At 40.3% G+C, this 18,423-nt stretch overlaps 2 protein-coding genes across 7 annotated transcripts in view; one reads left to right on the top strand and one right to left on the bottom strand.

The window, feature by feature from the left end:
- Positions 1–9,540, bottom strand: part of vwa8 (von Willebrand factor A domain containing 8) — a 63,164-nt gene extending 53,624 nt beyond the window's left edge. The window contains exons 1-4 of one of the 2 annotated variants that reach the window (XM_086091782.1): positions 9,277–9,540; positions 8,869–8,946; positions 8,636–8,766; positions 7,171–7,281 (exon numbers count right to left, since the gene is read on the bottom strand). In XM_086091782.1, coding sequence (XP_085947908.1) covers positions 7,171–7,281; positions 8,636–8,766; positions 8,869–8,946; positions 9,277–9,415 — 459 coding nt within the window. In that variant the 5' untranslated portion in view covers positions 9,416–9,540. The remainder of the gene's footprint in view (positions 1–7,170; positions 7,282–8,635; positions 8,767–8,868; positions 8,947–9,276) is intronic. The other variant, XM_086091783.1, reaches the window with a different exon arrangement.
- Positions 9,541–10,930: 1,390 nt separating this feature from the next.
- dgkh (diacylglycerol kinase, eta) overlaps positions 10,931–18,423 on the top strand; it is a 73,565-nt gene continuing 66,072 nt past the window's right edge. For all 5 annotated transcript variants that reach the window (XM_086091057.1, XM_086091055.1, XM_086091058.1 and 2 more), the window contains exons 1-2: positions 10,931–11,125; positions 11,629–11,793. In XM_086091057.1, coding sequence (XP_085947183.1) covers positions 11,078–11,125; positions 11,629–11,793 — 213 coding nt within the window. In that variant the 5' untranslated portion in view covers positions 10,931–11,077. The remainder of the gene's footprint in view (positions 11,126–11,628; positions 11,794–18,423) is intronic.

The raw sequence follows: 18,423 nt of genomic DNA, 5'->3' as shown, positions 1-18,423 counted from the left end.
AAATCTCGCCAGAAAACCTAAAAGTCAAATCCTATATTCATAATAATTTGCAACACGGTAGTAAAATTGTGTGACCATTACACATGAAATCAACCACAAGTGTCAGAAAATAGGACGTTTCAGAAAAGTTACAGAATTCATGTCACAAAAGATTTATTTCAAATACAAACTATGAGTTTTCCCATTTGGGAAAAAAAATCCCCGTGTAGCCTAACACACTTTTCCAACCACCTGTGCCACGCCTTTATACCCTCTGGGAAAGATTCTTCTGGTATTCCCCACAGGTCTGTTGTTACGGTGATCTTAAAGGGTCCTATCACTGAAACCCCGCCTCTCCCAGAGTGATTGCCGCGTCCCTTTCATGACGTCGGCTTCTGTGCGCACCATCCACGAAACTCCATAGTTCGGAGCGCTCTGGACGATGACTGCTGGCATAGTACTGGCATTCGGGCGGACGTCTTTCCAGTGCTGCATAGGCCACGAGTGAACAGACCAGCGCCTCCTGAGACACGGTTGGTGAATAGTAATCAGCACATGTCGCCGGCCGCCTTGCACAACAATCCCTCTTCCTTCCACCGTCGCTGAATGACAAGTTGGATGTCGGCCGTACTCCAGGATTTTCCCGGGCCAAATTTTGATCCCAGTCTCACCCTGCCTCCAAGCCATTGTATGATGCAAGGACTCACCATGTAGTTCAACTTCTTACCATCAATGATGATGACATGTTAAATCGGTATGATTACCGAAATGAACAATGAGCTCTCTCTCTCTCTCAAAAAAAAAACCTTCTCACCATCTGCCTGGGGCTTGATAGAGATCTGTAATATTCAACCTGTCCAGCTTGCACATCATTATGTCATTATGTCCTTTTCATCAAAGTGAGATGTGATATCACTTGGATGGAATGTTGACTGATAATGCTTCTACTATCCTGCGAGCATGGCTGCGTAAACAAATGCACATGGGGATTAGTTACGTGATGTCCGGAGATCTCGGGAATGTGGCTAGTCTGCAGAGGCAATACTGTTGTACGTCATTAAGTGAGGGCCCATTAGTTTTCTTGGATTGGGATGGTGCTTAGAGAGCAGGAACGAGCTGCAATGCTCAAAGATGGCAAAATGGCTGAAAACACGACTTTGGGGGTGTTTTGGTGTGGAATTAACATTTGAACATGGCTAAAAGCTACAAAATGTTCATTTTGCATAATATGTACCCTTTAATGCCATCGGCATCTTCAAAACAGGTCCACTTGATTATATCGGAGCAAGGTTAGGTTAGAAGGCAGGTTGCAATATTTTTCTCGGCTAGGAATCCCAGATGCTCAGGGCATTGTGAGCAGGTACATCGTTCTAGTGAAGCAACACTCACTTCTTCTTGTGCACTAAATGAAGCAAACACCAAAGGGTCTCTATTTCAACATGCTGGTTGATCGTGTATCCTACAATGATGGGAAAAACTTGTATAGTTTGTACTTTGGGTTTGAAATATGTCTTTTGTAACACCAGTCCTGAAACTCTAACGCACCTCATACATGGGACATTTGGTAGCCTCAGCCATTCAGCACTAACCTGGCAATAGCCAGATTGATCATTGTGATTCACTCAAGGCAGTTCTCCACAATATCAATCTGGGACCGCTCCAATGTGATCACTTGGGGAAAGCGGGACATTGAGTACAATACTTCAAGCTGATTGGGCAATGCACAACTTGTGTAACCTTGCCAGCAAGCTCAATTCTCGCGGTATTTGTGAGTTGACAAACTCTGGAGAATACATCTTGTACCGCTCTTGCTGATACATTTGCAGCCGACCGTTTTTAGGTCGGACCAATCAGGCGTTGTTTAGGGCGGGACGAAACCAATAAGCGCCGATGGCGGGGAGGAAAAAAACAAACCTAACAGATGAATGGACGCTGCAATTAATTCTGTTCTTGCAGAATTACTCACTGTTTCCTTGTTTAATTTGAATAGCAAGAGATGCTTTGTGCATTTTTATCTGGTAAAGATATTCGTGCTTTCCGCTCCCCACCCCTAAAACTCCCAATTCACACTGACTGCGGAACCGACGCGGTGCGTTTCCGTACGGCAGCCGCACAGACTGCAATTCACAACGCGTGCGTTGCGCGAGATGTCTGATCACGGAGGTTCACGCTGGAGAGTTGAGCTCACGTGATAACAACCTTGTATATTGAGTCCTATTGGTAAACAATAGTGAAGGGAAAATAACCATGGTTTGATATGACCTCAAGTAACCTCTTATATAAGGATATGTTGTTGTCCTGAACTGTTGTACGAATCCAGGTGCCCAACAATTTGTAAATAAAGGGCGGAATCAGCCTGGGAGTGAATACCTTGTTTATACTACAGTCTTCCCTGCTTCGCAAACATGTTTTTGAGAGTGTCTGGGAGAGGGCTTGGACAGCCCGGTTTCTCACGCTCACAACTTTTTGTTAACGAATAAAAGACGGAGCAGCACACGGTCCGGGCGGAGTCAGCTGTGGAATACGTACCATTGCCCAGCCGTTTTGCAGCTCGTTTACCCGGACCGTGGGCTCTCCGGTCTAGTGTCAAGGTAAGCGCTGATGATGATCATATTCTGCTGCTTAGCGTTGAAGTGTGTTTATTGCTGTTTGCGGGGAATAAAAGTACAATTATTCTAGCACAGCCCAGGTGTTGATTGTTGTTTGCGGGGAATAAAAGGCACGATTATTCTAGCAAAGCATATCAGTCTCTGTGTATTCATTGTTGCCGCCGACCACTCACGATCCTGCATAAAAATATAAAAGTGAAGTAGTGTTGTCCACAAAACAAATAACTACACTTGTCTGTTGTCACATCGATATGCTTTTGGACATTATTTCTGGGACTTTTATTTAGCATGACTTCTACCATGGGTAAATACATTTTGTGTAGGGTGACCATATTCCCTTTTTTCTTTTTTTTTTAAAGGTCACTTGCCCCGGCCTTGAAATTGTGGTACCAGTCGCAGTTACAGTGTACTTCACCACCTAGTTTTCATGAATTTATAAAACCCCCGGACGCCCTAACGGGACGTAATAAAATGGTCTGTCCTCCCAAAAGAGGTCACCCGAGTTTTGTGTTTTAATAGTGTTATTTCGTCATGTTTAATTTATTCTAAGCTTGTTTTTTTGTCTTAAATGTCCGACTCATGACATGCTATGTAGTTAGCTTGCTTCCTTAAACAAAAAATGTGGTCGCAAACTGTGTATTTTGAAATATACCGGATCTACTTTGATGCCGATGCTCAACTTCCTGTCCGGCTTGTGTAATTTCTTCAGCTTCATGAAAATCCGCGTGCGCCGTCAGGAAAAAAATAGATCGCTTGCGGAAACCTTCCGCAGCGCCGCATCCCTTCCGCACCGTGAACTGACTCGCTATGTTGTGACTGGCGATGTTGTAACCGGGATCAAATGAAAGAAGTTTCCAGAGGAATGTCTCCGCTGGGTTCAAGCATGTACCATTAAACGGCAGTGATTTACGCGAATAATGTCATCGTAGACACCTATCTGTGCTCTCTACATTTTGTCGGTGGAAATGTGTCAACTTTGCAATGTTTGCTGGTTAAAAAAAAAATAATAATAATCTTCCGTTACGTTCGCTGGGTGCAAGTGCACATTTTAATTAGTAGTGCAACAGATCTTTGAGCCATAACTCGTTCGGATCAAGTGCGAGGACGAGTCAAGAGGCTTGCTCAAAATTAATTTAAATATTAAGTTTGAGTCTTAAATATTACGTTTGAGTCTCCTTCAATTAATGAGTCAATTGGTTATTAATTTAATAATTAACAATTATTGATTTAATAATTAGTTTAACCAATTTCCCTTAGACCTTCATACGTGTTCAGTGTGGCACTCATTCAGAGCCACTTAACACTGGGTCAGTGTGCATGCAGCGCAGAGGCTTATTGCAGGTTACGTGAGTTACATTAACAACATTAAAGCATATCCAATAAATCTATATAAACACCCAGCCAGCCATTAGTTCAAGACGCCTTACTTTCCAATAGAGCTGGTGTGGAAATGGCAAGCTTTTTATTACTGTAATTGAGTGCAGGGTGGATGCCCAACATAAATGGCTGCTAAGTGGTGAGTAGTGATTGGAGGAGTCCAAAAAGAAAAACGATTATATCCTTGTGACTAATGAACTACGAACTAGCGAGCTGGGGGTGCTGCTTGATAAGAATGTGCGAGTGTGAGGATTGACCCATTCTGAGTGAATATAGGACTCCAAATGAGCACGGATCTCTGAGGAATATGCACCAATGTTCTAGTTGACATATGAGCGCACCTGCTACAGTCATTTTCCAAATTACGCCCACCCATCCTGGAATGTGCACTTATTACAAACCCACAGGCACTTAACAAGACACTTGAAATAAACATTTTCTCACAATATGATTTTTTTTTATTATTATTATGAACTACACACTGCATGTGGTGTACCTTCAGGGACCAAAAATAATACAAGAGTTGTCATGGTCTGTTTCCGTGGAAACAAGAATAGACAGCTGGTTTCATCTGGGGGTGTACGTGGGAGGAAGGTGAAGGTGTTCGCGAGATTAACACTCCATACATCCGTCTTAATTGTAAACATGTGACAAAAGACATCAGTGGGACAAAGAAGGTGGAAGTACATGTATGTGGCGATTATAACTGCTGCTATAAACGCCACAAGACACAGAATGGACTAAATTGACAAAGCAATTTTACAATTGGAGGACCAAGCCTCATTTACTGTATACACAGATACCTCCAAATTGCAGCATCCGAGCTTTAACAGAATGGCTTTTGCAGAGACCCAGAAAGCATGAAACTGTTACAACTCAAATACTTCCAAATTGCAGCATACCAGCTTTAACAGAATGTGACTAATGCAGAGACACAGCAAAGCAGGATACTGTTGCAACTAGGGTGGGGAAATATCAAATATACTTAATATATCACACAGATTACAAATCAGATTGCAGAGTAATGCACAAATCTGTGGCTTTCTCACTTGAATTTTTCATGTTTTATGAAACAATGATATGCAAACATGTGGACAGCACTTCTTATGCTTCTTCAATTTATCTGGACACTACATAAATAAATATATAAAATATAAATGTATATAAAAAAATCATGCCTACCAACCAGCTAAAATGAAGCAAAAGTTATTGTTTGTTTGTTACTTTTTTTCCCAATTACAGCTTTTGCGATTTAAAATTTTGTATACTACTACATTACGATGCTGATTTGAATATGATTAATTGTTTAGCCCTAGTCGGTGTGTTAGGGGTTAAACTACTGTCTTGGGACTGAGACAGTTATCAAATATGGATGTGTGATATGTCGTGTCATTGTGTAAAGGGCATACAGCTGCAGCAACATCTTCTTCGCTGGATTTTCAAAAACATAACTGCGTAACAGAGGCATCTGATAGCAGTGAAAGATTGAGTGCTATTTCTTCAATCATCAGGTGAAATAGGAGAGCACCACTTTAGCATCAATGTTAAAGACTAAAATCGACAAAGACGACGTGCGTGTGCGTGTGTGTAGGTGGAGGGGGGGGTGTTAATGCACACACTACATTAGTACAGTAATGAAAGTCCATTTGATGCAGTTTTCTTTGAGAAGTTTTGGTCACAGTTCAGGAAAAATAAATAAATAAATAATGCTGTTTAAGCACAGTATGGAATTTATGCTACTCCAAAAGACAGGCACTTGATGACATATTGTTGAATTGTCTCTTGTATGCATTATTTTATACATTAAAAAAAAACATATACTCAATAAACAGCTTGTCGTTAAGTGCCTGTGCGCCACAAAAAAGTCAGTTGTATTTTATCGTGTAATTTGTCAATAATTAGTGGTCATTTGCAATTTCCTCCTCTCTTTCCACAAGATTGGAAGGTCAAGGGTTATAGCAGGTTCTTCGCATTGGAAATTGGGCTAAATCTGTTATATGTTTTGTGTTGTCATTCTTTTGCACCACTTCCAGTTGCGCAGGGTCGAGGATTTTGCATCACTTCCAGTTGTGCAAAGAATGATCAGAATATCAGCACATTTGGGCATGAATCTCACACACATTTTGGACCAAGCTACTGTGGCTTGGAAAAATACAAACACACACACAAATCACCTGTGATGAGTTATGTGGGTTTTTTCTCATGTATGTGCAAAAACTGGTTTCAATATTATGTCAGAAACACTAATGATACACATCGTCACCGCTATGTGAAAAACACTAATGTCCATTTTTTTCTTTTTTTCTTTTTACGTTTATGAGATGAAACTGAATACAGATATCCCAAAAACGTAAAAATAAAAAAATGGGGGAAAAAACGGACATAGGTGTTTTTCACATACGTTATTCAAGGCTGGGGGACTCTTTTTCTGTAGACCGGCTCCTGTGCGTTCGTCTTAAAAATGGGCACATTGTCCTTTTCATGTCTACCATGTTTGGGACAGTGTTACGCCTCGCTGAGCGTTTCAGCTGACACAGCTGTCACACCCCTGGCGTATCTGGTAACTTAGTTGTAGAAAAGAAAGTAGACTGCATGAGGCATGAAACTGGGTATCTCCATTTTCATGCCAAGGCAAGTCGAGTTTAGTATGTTTGTAAATTTGGTAAACATGCTACGCCTCGCTGCTGGGCGTTCGGTTGTCAAGCTGCCACACTCCTGGCGACAATTTAGTGACAAAAATTAGACTCGATTTTAGACTCTCAAAAACCGAGTCTATCTAGTGGTGCAGGTGGTGTTGCTTGCGTAGGTTTTCTCCGGGTACTCTGACTTCCTCCAAAATTCCCAAATCATGCATGGTAAGTTAATTAAAATGTTAAATTGTCTTCAAGTGTAAATATGTGCCTTGCTTTTGACTGGCAACCAGTCCAGGTTGTAACCAACTTCTCACCCAAAGTCAGCTGGGATAGGCTCTGGCACACCTGCAAACCTCATGTGTACGAAATAGAAAAGTGATGGGCGGGTTTTATGAATATTTTATCGTAAATTCATAGCTCTGATAGCATGGTAATATAGGGTTTAGCACATTTACTTCGCACTCTAGCGGGGGTAGGGTGCCTTGCTCAGCAGCGAACTGACACCTCGGCAACAACAAGTCCAAAATTCCAAACTCTGATCCATGACAGTAACTGAACCAGCTCCTGCCTACCTGGTCAACGTAGAAGGCGGTCCCGGCCCGTATCTCTCTCCTTTGTTTCAAGTCTGTCTCTGTGGTGTCCCTGGACAAAGCGACATACTCCACTTCCCGTTTGGTCAACTCCTATGAACAACAAAAAAAAAGCATATGCAACTGAATTTCACTAATTAAGACAGTACAGTGGAGCCTCTAAGATAGAAGATGGTACACTCTAAGATGCTACAATCCAATTTGTTCATTTTCCACACAAAAAATAAGAGAATACTAAGGATGAAATTACTACCATCATAAAACCCTTACTGCCTTAATAGGCAATGAGTGTAAAAATGAAATCGATACTGAATAAAAAATCAATGAAACAGTTTTACCTTCATTGGCAACAGCGTAAAAGTAGAAGAAGTAAATATTCTGTTTCATTGTCAAACTATGTCCAGCCTATTTTATGATGTGTAAAAATGAGTCAGTAGCAACATTATGATGAAGGCATCATGCATCACAGATCTAATTTCTTAAAGGGTTACGTGGAAAAATTACTTTTCTATTGCTTTAAAAATATATATATTATCATCTACCTATTTCTTAAAATGTGACAGAGTGAGCCATGATTCTGCACTTCTGCCTCAATCCAATTTGTTCATTTTCCACACAAACAATAATAGAATACTAAGGATCAAATTATTACCATTTTAAAACCCTTACTGACTGAATAGGCAATGAGTGTAAAAATGAAATGGATACTGAATAAAAAATCAATGAAACAGTCTTGCCTTCATTGGCAATAGCGTAAAAGTAGAAGTAGTAAATATTCAGTTTCATTGTCAAACTATGTCCAGTCTATTTTCTGATGTGTAAAAATGAGTCAGTAGCAACATTATGACGAAGGCATCATGCATCACAGATCTAAGTTATTAAAGGGTTATATGGAAAACTGACTTTTCTATTGCTTTAAAAAAAAAAAAAATCATCTGCCTATTTCTTAAAATGTGACAGAGTGAGCCATGATTCTGCACTTCTGCCTCACTGTTACATAACAGTGGGACTAATTATCTTTAAAAAAAAAAAAAAAAAAACACTTACTCTACCACAACATGATCAGCTAGGCTGGATGAAGATCCAAAGCCACTTTCAAGTGACGGCCAGACGGCACTGCCTTAAGCACTTAACAAGACTATCATGAAAAAAACAGGACGATGCTATCATGGCAAGGCCAAAATGTAAGCAGAACTGCATTGAGTTTTGCTGTAGAAATAGATTAGCTATAGCAAAAAGCATTACCTTCTGATAAGATTAACATATGATTGGTCGGTGAAGTCGTTAACGTTTTGGCAGAGGGGAGTAATTTATGTTGGAATCTATGTGTGGAAGCACCACAAAAATGTTGTGCACTTTTACAGCAAAATTGATCCTTGATCCAATTTCAAACAGGGGCATTGAACTTCAAATACTCCATTGTATTCAATTGTACGATCTTACTCACAAGGTATTGCATCGCTATTGTTCTCCTCAACGGTCCTGGGGGTCCGATGAGAAAGACATCCTGACCCAAAAGGTCTTTCTGCATAATCCATCGCAGGTGCTGCGCCACAGCCTGGGGTAGGAAGTCTGCAACTAACAGCACAAATTGAGGCAACATATGAAGCTTATGGGTCTTGTGTCATTGTTTTTGTTAGACTTCGACTCAACACATGCAAACGTATTCAGTGTACATACTGTGTTTGATAGGAACCAGTTCGGGGTTGCGTGGCGTTTTGAGTTTGTAGGAAATATCCCCTATCTTCACGATGTCACCTGCAGAGTGCAGACACACAATGTCAACACAACTGGCGGCACTGTCAGTGCTACAAACACAATTACTGTAAAAACGCAAACGCATCTGACAACAAATAAGTTAATTTCGATATGAGTAGCCTGTTTTGCCTGAAAATTGAAGTCTCAACCCCGCTCGGGTCTCAGTAAAACTGTTGGAAATCATAATAGCTAAGCTATTATTTGCTACTGTTGTAAATTGTAAATTACCACTGACAACGGTTGCTTAACTGTCGGTGTTCGCAAGGAATATCATAAGAAATTTACACGTGTTTGGTCTTAGTTTTTGTTTGTTTAATCACAGAACTTTACCCGAGGACGTGTTAAGAAGTTTGACCTCATGGCTTCTCCACATCCAGCCGTCCTTTCCCAACACGGCGCCCAAAATAGTCCGCATCCTCCTAGCAGCAATAGCCGCAGCCGTGCCGCGACACAACATCTGTGGGTGCATATTTGTTTTTAACCTATGTTGCTGCCACTTCTGTCATGCAAAGTCGACATTCACAAATAAATATAGGTGAGTTCCAGCTGTTTACGATACACCGGCTTGTTACATATCACCTCAATATTTTTCAAGACGGTATGTTTTCAAAGTGGGACAAAGGTACGCCTGCTTAATGTTTCGTGCGGGAACAAGATTAAAAGACGGTTCCGATGTATTATTCGTAACAGAGTAATGACGCGTATATTGTAATGGTCTATTGTTTATTTGTGTTTCCCCTAAAATAATGTATCAACAATACATATAAGTAGTACATAGAGTATCAAAATAGAAAAAAAATAAAGGAAAATATATTTGTTTTTGCTGAATACATCATCAAGTTCAACGGTTGAAAAATGGCCGCATGTACAATATCATAAATAAATAAATACATATTTTTTAAGTGCATGGTCATCACTAGTCGGAAAAGTTGGATTGGCTTCTCTGAGATGAGGTCTTGCCCCAAGCGGAGGAGTAGTTTGGGGTCTTGTTCACAAGTGAAGGCAGTATAGTTCAAGAGAGGGAAGTCTGGGCTTCCCTGCTCCAACTGTACCCGCGACCCGACCAAGGAGTCGATATGCATATATTATAGTAAGTTCTAAACAACATAAACTTAACATTTAAAATGATACCGAGTAATGTTTCATCTGTACACAAATTGTTTTTTATACACGCCATTCGAGTTGACAGCACAGTAAAATTTACTTTTTCAAAGTAACAATTTATTAATCCACCACCACCAGACATTCCAGTTCACTTAACAAACAAAATAAAATTTGAATAAACCAGTAATATTGATAGACATAAAATAAATAAATAATTTAGAAAATAATTTAGAATACAGTATATGTCAAAAATCTTTTTCGCCACTTTCTTATTATATCCAAACTTAAGAGACTCAATGTAACAATCCATTTAAATAAAGAAATAAAAACTTAAAACATAGAGTAAACTAGAGTAAAAAAATGAAATAAAAAGCCTTGTGAATATAAAATTTCCTTAGCAGAATAAAAACTAACAATACAGTACTGTAAATTTTGTACACTTTACACAATAAGTGACGATATATAGGATGATGAGTTACACTTTCTTTGTCCATTTGATAAATTATACATCTGTCATATATGAATTAGTTGGACTTATGCTATTTGATGTAGGGCCTATTTGCCCCACCGTATTTGTTGCAAACGAATTCAAATGATTTATTTAAATTTATAACTTAGGGAATTCAGTAATAACTTCTTTGTCAATAAGAAACAACAAAATACATACTACAAACAGCCATTTCAGTTCAGTGTTACACAATCATAAACATAAATTGCACATTGATAAAATGAAAAGGTTTTGGAAACGAGAACGTCAAGACATATGACGTCAAGCGCGTGAACCCGAACATGCATGGTGGACGCGGGTCACGTGGTGCCTGTGGAGATTCCTTGGAGGAGGCGGGTGGAGAGAGTGGAGGAGTTGGGGGGGGGGGGGGGGGAGCCAGCGGAGAGCAGGAGGAAGGAAGGTTGTCATCCGGTCCATTCGGTGCGCGTATGAGCGCCGTGCGAGCAGCGTGAAGTCGTCCTCCTGGCCGAGCTTGGCGTGTGGTCTTCCCGCAGAGGACCGACAGAAAGAGACGCGGATATGGAGGATGTCTGCCATTACACTCGCAGCCCTGCCTGGGAGGAGCTGGTTAGTGACGTTAGCCCAGCACGCGAGATTTTGTATTTATTTGGAAACAATGACTTTATCCATTCACTGCCACAACAATGACACGAGTTAGACAACCATGCCACACTTTAAAATACTTTTCTGTTTGTTTTTTTGGCCTTTTTTTTGTAATATTTTTTTTTTACAGATTGTTTAGCACCATCGAACCAGTTGTGCCTTCTTAAACGAAGGTGAACAATTCATTGTTTCGCTGCCAAAAATGAACACAAGAATAACAGTTAACCGGCTTAATTTGGTGTCGAGTTGTGATGATGCTTTATGTGGAGTGTGCGTGACTGCCTTGATACATGTTGAAAAACGGTCTTTCCTCTCAACCGGGGTTACCCGGCAGTGAGAGTCCGTCTTCCCCCGCACTAACGTCCTCAGCGGTGACAGCGAGGAGAAAGACTCCCCCGAATCCGGAAGGGAGCGGCAGACCTACCCGAAGCCACTTGTTCGTAACCTCCTCTTGTCACCCCACACAGGAGCCGGATAAAGGGTCCGGGTCTACGGCGAGAATCCATCCCCATGTGGTGGGCGCTGTCTCCGTGTCCGGTGCTGCGGACGAATCGTCTGACAGCGAGGTGGAGCAGGAGGGTCCCCAGAAACTCATCCGGAAAGTGTCCACCTCAGGACAGATCAGGAGCAAGGTACGAGATAAACGAGTGCATAGTTCAATTGCTTCTTCTTGATTTTGTTGACCTGCACACGCGAATGAGATCAAATACATTTTTTTTTACACGTTTTGCTTCCATTATGTTGCTGCATCAGAAGGGGCAAAATAGTTAACATCTCTCAGTATGAATAAGTGTAATTGTACACCCCTGCAAACTGCTATCACAATAATAAACATATTGTTGATTGTTGAATTATTATCTGCCTGTAAAGGCTTTATTTTTGTATACAGCTCTTGTATTAGATGTCATTACCATGTAAACATGTACTAATAAGGGCACGTGCACACCTGTAGAATGCTGATAATGATGTTTTTTTTTTTTTTTTTTTTACAATTGTCTAAGTATTGTACTATCAACTAAAATAAAATTAGCTGCAGTATAAATTACATCCAGTGCAGCATAATTCAGTATTGGGCTATGTTTAGACAGATGCATTATTTTGTACTAGATTTAGTTTATGTCTACTGTATTTAATATTGTGGCTGGTTGATAATATATGCTATCTTTATTTTCATTTAAATGTGCATAGAAATCTCAAGTGTGAAAACGAATGGGATTTGTGTTCTGCAAAATCCTTCTAGAAATGTACAGTACAATGATGGAATTATTGTTGACAATAACAAAATAACCTCTAAAAACGTTATTATTTGACTATGTTATACTAAAAGATAAGGTATGAATGTGTGTGTGTGTGAGTGCGTGTGCATGAGGCATCTGTAACACGCAGGCGTTGGTAAGCAGATGCATCGCTAATTCTTCCACACTGTCACCTAAGCTTCCTTGGCCTGCTTATCTTCAACACTGCAATGGAGCGCTGCACTCCCACGCCAATGGATCCACTTAATTATTGACTGCTCCACATCAATCCATTTGCATTATTCAGCATTGGAAGGAGTGCATATTCACTTTTACGTGTGGAATTTAAAATAAATGAATGGATGTCTTTATTGCCATTGGGACCTGTTAGGAAGCATTTTGATTTGTTAATTATAATTTAACTTATTGAAATGAAACATTTTACAACATATACAGTGCAACCTCTAAATTTGAGCACACATCTCGTTCAGGATGTGATTTAAAAAAACAATTTAAAAACAAGGCTCAAAATATTTATTTTCTCTGAGAAGCAGTTTTGCTAATTAATGTCTTCATTTAAAGAGCAACGTTCTAGTTTTGAGAAGCCATTTTTTGCCGATTATTCCCAGAGACCTGAAGCAAGGATTTTATTTAAACATTTATGACGATATAAAGGAGTTGAATGTAGGTTTGCAGCTCATCACATTTTAGTATTTGAGTGTTCTACTGAAAATTCTGTTGAATAATTAAGTATTTAGATCATGTATATTTTTGCTTGGTTAAAGAGCAATTATGAATGCAAAAGGGAGAATAATCCATTCCACTTAATACCGAATAATAATGAACAACCAATTGCATGGCTGCCAACCAACAGAAACTCACTTCCAGAAAAAATGGTCTGAATTCCCATATTTATTAAGAACATTATTGTGGGTCAGTTATTGAAGTATCATATGCAATATGATGAAAATAATTCTGCATCGTGTTCAATTGCGCAACATAATCATTATCTATGATCACAATTGCTAGTAAATTATGGCTTCAATACTTATACTTTACAATATAAAAAATGTGATCAAGTGGGTATAGTGGGGCGGCACGGTGGCTGACTGGTTAGCACGTCCGCCTCCCAGTGCAGAGGACGTGAGATAGAGTCCATGCTTCGGCCTTCCTGGGTGGAGTTTGCATGTTCTCCCCGTGCTTGCGTGGGTTTTCTCCGGGTACTTCCGTTTCCTCCCACATTCCAAAGACATGCAGGACAGGTTAATTGAACACTCCAAATTGTCCATAGGTGTGATTGTGAGTGTAGATGGTTGTTCGTCTCTGTATGCCCTGCGATTGGCTGGCAACCAGTTCAGGGTGTATTGCCTGCCTACTGCCCAAAGCCGGCTGGGATAGGCTCCAGTGACCCTTGTGAGGATAAGCGGTTAAAAAAATGGATGGATGGATATAGTGGCATAAGTGATGCTTTTCATTACCAGATTGGAGCATTATAGTGGTTATGAAAGGTAAACTATGTTGAATAAATACTAATATTCAAATACAGTAGGCTCACTTGAGATGTCACATCATTATATCATATTAAAAAATAAACAAAAAAGCAGGACAATGTGGCCTTCATTACATAACTTTTGTCAAAATTGAACTCAAGTACAGGAGGGCCTTGGGGACTCTGACTATGTTTGCCTTGGGCACCCAAATTATTAGCTATGGCCCTGGACTGAGCCAGCCAAAGTGTGATCATTAGCGGCTCATGCATTGATGACCAAGTCAGCTCGGAGCTACAAGTACTATTGTGAATTGCAGTCTGACTATTTTTGAAAATATCCAGAACAAAACATGTAACAAGTTAGTGTTTTTACTGTATGGTAATAAACAAGCCACAAATTTAACGATAGTCCTAAGTAACAGAAACCAATCCCTTCGCAGGGCTTACGTTATGTTGGTAACTATATTAACATTAATATCACTGTAGGACCAAAGTAAAATTTACTTAGTGGGCGTCTTCACCGGAGAGGAAGGTTCCTGTTACAATAATTACATGCTATGGTTACAGTTGCCACATAAATGCAGTATTGCTATTCAATGTGTTTTTACTAGGCGCAAAATGGGAATTTTGACTTGAAAACTGTGATGTGAACCCACTTATTTTAAGCCTTAAAAACAGAAAAAAAAAAGAAAGAAAGATTTTTTTGAAAATAATGGAAATTGAAATAATCTGTTTCAAGGTAAAAATGTCCCCTCTGTTAACTGGGCAGGTAAAAGTTTAAGAAACATTAACATTATTAACCATGTTTAACCCTGTCATCAGTTGCTCAGTACTACATTTCTTGATTGACTTATTGGCAAAATTAATGATAAATTATTAATATTGTTTTTAATATGAATTTGTAAATATGTGACTTTAAATTAAATGTACTGTATATTGATCATATTTATGTTACGCAAGTGCTTCAACCCCCCCCCCCCCCTCCCCTCTATAACTGACATCATGGTCATGTCTTTGACTACAAACCTTTTGAGACTGAATCAACAGTGCCTCTAATGGTTACAGGAAAGTAGCGCACTCCATTATACCTATATTTCATAAATTATTTTTAAACTGAAGAGAGCCTTGGCCACTGTTAAAGTCATAATCAATGAATTTCACATAACGTTCTTCTTCTCTTAACATTCCTTTTTGAAGCTGCTACTTGTTTTGGAGAAAGTGTGACAAAACAATCGAACGAAAAAGCAAAATGCACAACTTGATCGCTGTTAGGTGAAAACCTCCTCTGTCCAAATCTGGTCATTAATTTCATTTTTTTCATTTTTTTTTCACAAATACGATACTATTGATCAGTCCCGACGGGGTCATTTTTTCCTTCTTTTAAAGATGCATTGCAGAGTTTCAAATGTTAATGTTAAAGATGTTTTTACATCATGCATTCTCCACTAATACCCAAATGAGTACAAAGAGCCCTGCATGACTTTTTAACTGCAGCTTCACTTATCAGCTTTTATCTTACCTTCAGTGTGGAGTGTATGGAAGTGTCTAGGAGAGGTAGCAGTAGAATTTCTGACTGGGTTGTTCAACAGGATCTTAGATAGTGAGAAGATGCCTGAGGGATGGAGGAGAAGTGTGCTGGTGCCCATTTTTTCAAGAACAGAGACGTGCGAGTTGTGGCAACTTCAGAGAAATAAAGCTGATGAGCCACACAATGAAACTATGGGAAAGAGTAGTTGAAGCTAGACTGAGGGCAGAGATGAACATTTGTGAGCAGCGCTATGGTTTTATACCAAAAAAAGAGTACCACAGATGCAGTATTTGCTTTGAGGATGTTGATAGAAAAGTACAGAGAAGTTTAGAAGGAGCTGCATTGTGTCTTTGTAGATCTGGAGAAAGATTATGACAGGGTGCCCAGAGAGGAACTGTGATTTTGTACGAGGAAGTCTGGAGTGGCAGAGAAGTATGCTCAAGTGGTGCAGGACATGTATGAGGACTGTAAGACAGTGGTGAGGTGTGCTGTAGGTGTGACGGAGGAGTTCAAGGTGGAAGTGGGACTACATCAGGCATCAGCTCTTGTTCGGTATGGTGATGGACAGGATGACAGACGAGGTTAGACAGGAATCTCCATGGACTATGATGTTTGCAGATGACATTGTGATGTGCAGTGAAAGCAGGGAACAGGTGGAGGAGAAGCTAGAGGCATGGAGGTTTGCCCTGGAAAGGAGGGGAATGAAGGTTAGTCGTAGCAAGACTGAGTATCTGTGTGTAAAAAATGAGTTTATTTGAGTGCACGTACTTGCACGCACGGCATGCACAAGCTTGACTCAGAGGTTGCAGTTATGCTTTAGGCCAGAGGTGGCAGTCACGAGTAAAAAAAAAAAAAAAAGACACTCCGCAATGCATCTTTAATTAATTATTGATCAAATAGCTTGATAACTTTAACAATGTGTTAACTCAAAAAAATTATATAGAAGTAATAAGATAGTACAGTATACATTTCATGACTAATAATGGTTTTGGAGTTGTGAGTATTGCGCCCAGCAGGTTTGACTTCCTGTAATACTGCTGTAATGCTCGCTGAACTGTGACGTCTGTATGACATCATGCACAATGGTGTATTTTTCCCGAAACATTTGGTCGAATTCCAAATTATGCAACCTCACGTGCAGGACTCTTAAAGGTTACACTTTTTGAATGATTATTATTATTATTTTGCTCTCTGTTGGTATTTTTGCCTGCAAGCTGCCCCCAAGCTAAAATTATCATCAGCCGCCTCAGAAGTTGATGGCCAAAGTGTAAATGACATAAATCCTAATGCACCCTGCAGTGATAACTTTCATTGCACACAGGCTGGCAAAGATTCTAGAAATGATTTTATCTGCTCGCCTGTGCTATGGAGTTGGTATATAACACTCACTGCCGCTTAGCACATTGTGCTAACACAAAGTTGCTGTTGCGTAGGTCATTGGGGTTGTTTTAGGCGTGCGTGTGTATGCTGAGAGTTGCTAATGGATCATGTGTCCGTACGCTCAAGAGAGTGTTGTTCCACTGGATTGTTTGCTCAGCTCTGGCCGGTATGTGTGCATGTGTGTGTGTGTTGGTGCACATGCATGTGTCCACTTTTCCCATGTCGCTGTCCACTGTACGTTTGTCTTCCGGTTCTTTGGTTGCCGCAGACAACCATGTCCTTGGTAGCTGTTGATGGCGTCATTAAGACAGCTGGTTCTGGTGAATAGGAACACATGCCACAGTGGGGCTCATCTAGTAATTATCTTGATATGTTTTCTCTGTAGGGATATTTGGTTCAAATTTTGAGAGCGGTACAAAATCTTTGCATATGTAAGAAGGAAAACAGAGTTTTTTCCACAGTTGTTTATCTACTTTACAACTTTTATGTATTGTTTGCATGTTCCCGACCATGCCTGTGTGGGGTTTCTCCCCATCAAACATTTACAGTTAGTTATTTTACATTAGGAGCTAGATTTAGCCTACTGGCACTATGACTGTTTCGAGCCACTTCTTCTCAGCGATCTGGTAAATACCAACAACAAACCTAGCTGTACTTTGTATATTTGATGCAGGCTGACTCAGCTTTCCACCTGAGATCATCACTACCAACCTCAGGCCAGACTTGGTTTTGTGGTCATCCTCCCAGAAGTCAGTATTTCATTGTGGAACTAACAATACCATGGGAGGCAGAATTTGTTGAAGCATATGAACGGAAATGACTGAAGTACTCCAACATAGCAAACGAGGCAGAACAACGGGACTGGCGTGCCCAGGTGCTTCCAGTTGAAGAAGGCTATCAAATCACTATCAGAGGGTGCCAAACGAAGGAGCAGATGGCTCTGGATCAAGAGAAAGGATTCCAACTGGGCTTCAAAATGACCATCAGAGGTAAAAGCAGAGGGGAGCACACCTGGGACGCCAGGTGTAACCGTTGAGCCCTCTGGAGGTGTCGTGGGCTTTCAATGAAATACCAGGGAAGGAGGGTGCCCACCCGAAGACCCCAGTGAAGCCTTTACCCATACCCCACTCTTTACCAAGTGCTGAATATTTCAGGGATTGTACAAAATATAGTCCTATAAGCTCAACTAAATTGACAAGTACATTTATTGTACCTTTCGACTTTGAACTTCTTGGTTGCACACAAAGGACATACCCATACACACATTGGGGACTGGGATCGTGCTGAAAAGGTGATAGAATAGTCCAGTTAGAATAGTTGCCGAGTTTGGTCAACCACTGGAATCTGTTTCTGGGTTTAGTGTCTTCCTGTGCCATTGTCTGGTTTCTCTTGGTATTCCTGTTTATCATTCAATCAAAAACAGGATGTGTTAATTTTGGTGCTCAAGATCTGGTCCTTGAGCATGGTGATTGTCCCCTACTGCTTCAGGATGGAATCAGTATGGAGAACTAAGAACTGTACCTTACATTAAGGATAGCCTTGCTACTCCATACTCCTATTGCAACAACAGAAAACCCTGCATACATGGCCGTGGACTGACATACTCAGGCATACAGTACAGGACTCGAGG

Source organism: Leptonotus elevatus, chromosome 12 (assembly GCF_054856555.1).
Source record: "Leptonotus elevatus isolate MCC_2025b chromosome 12, RoL_Lele_1.0, whole genome shotgun sequence".
NCBI classification, from domain to species: domain Eukaryota; kingdom Metazoa; phylum Chordata; class Actinopteri; order Syngnathiformes; family Syngnathidae; genus Leptonotus; species Leptonotus elevatus.
This window is presented reverse-complemented; position numbering and strand designations above follow the sequence as displayed.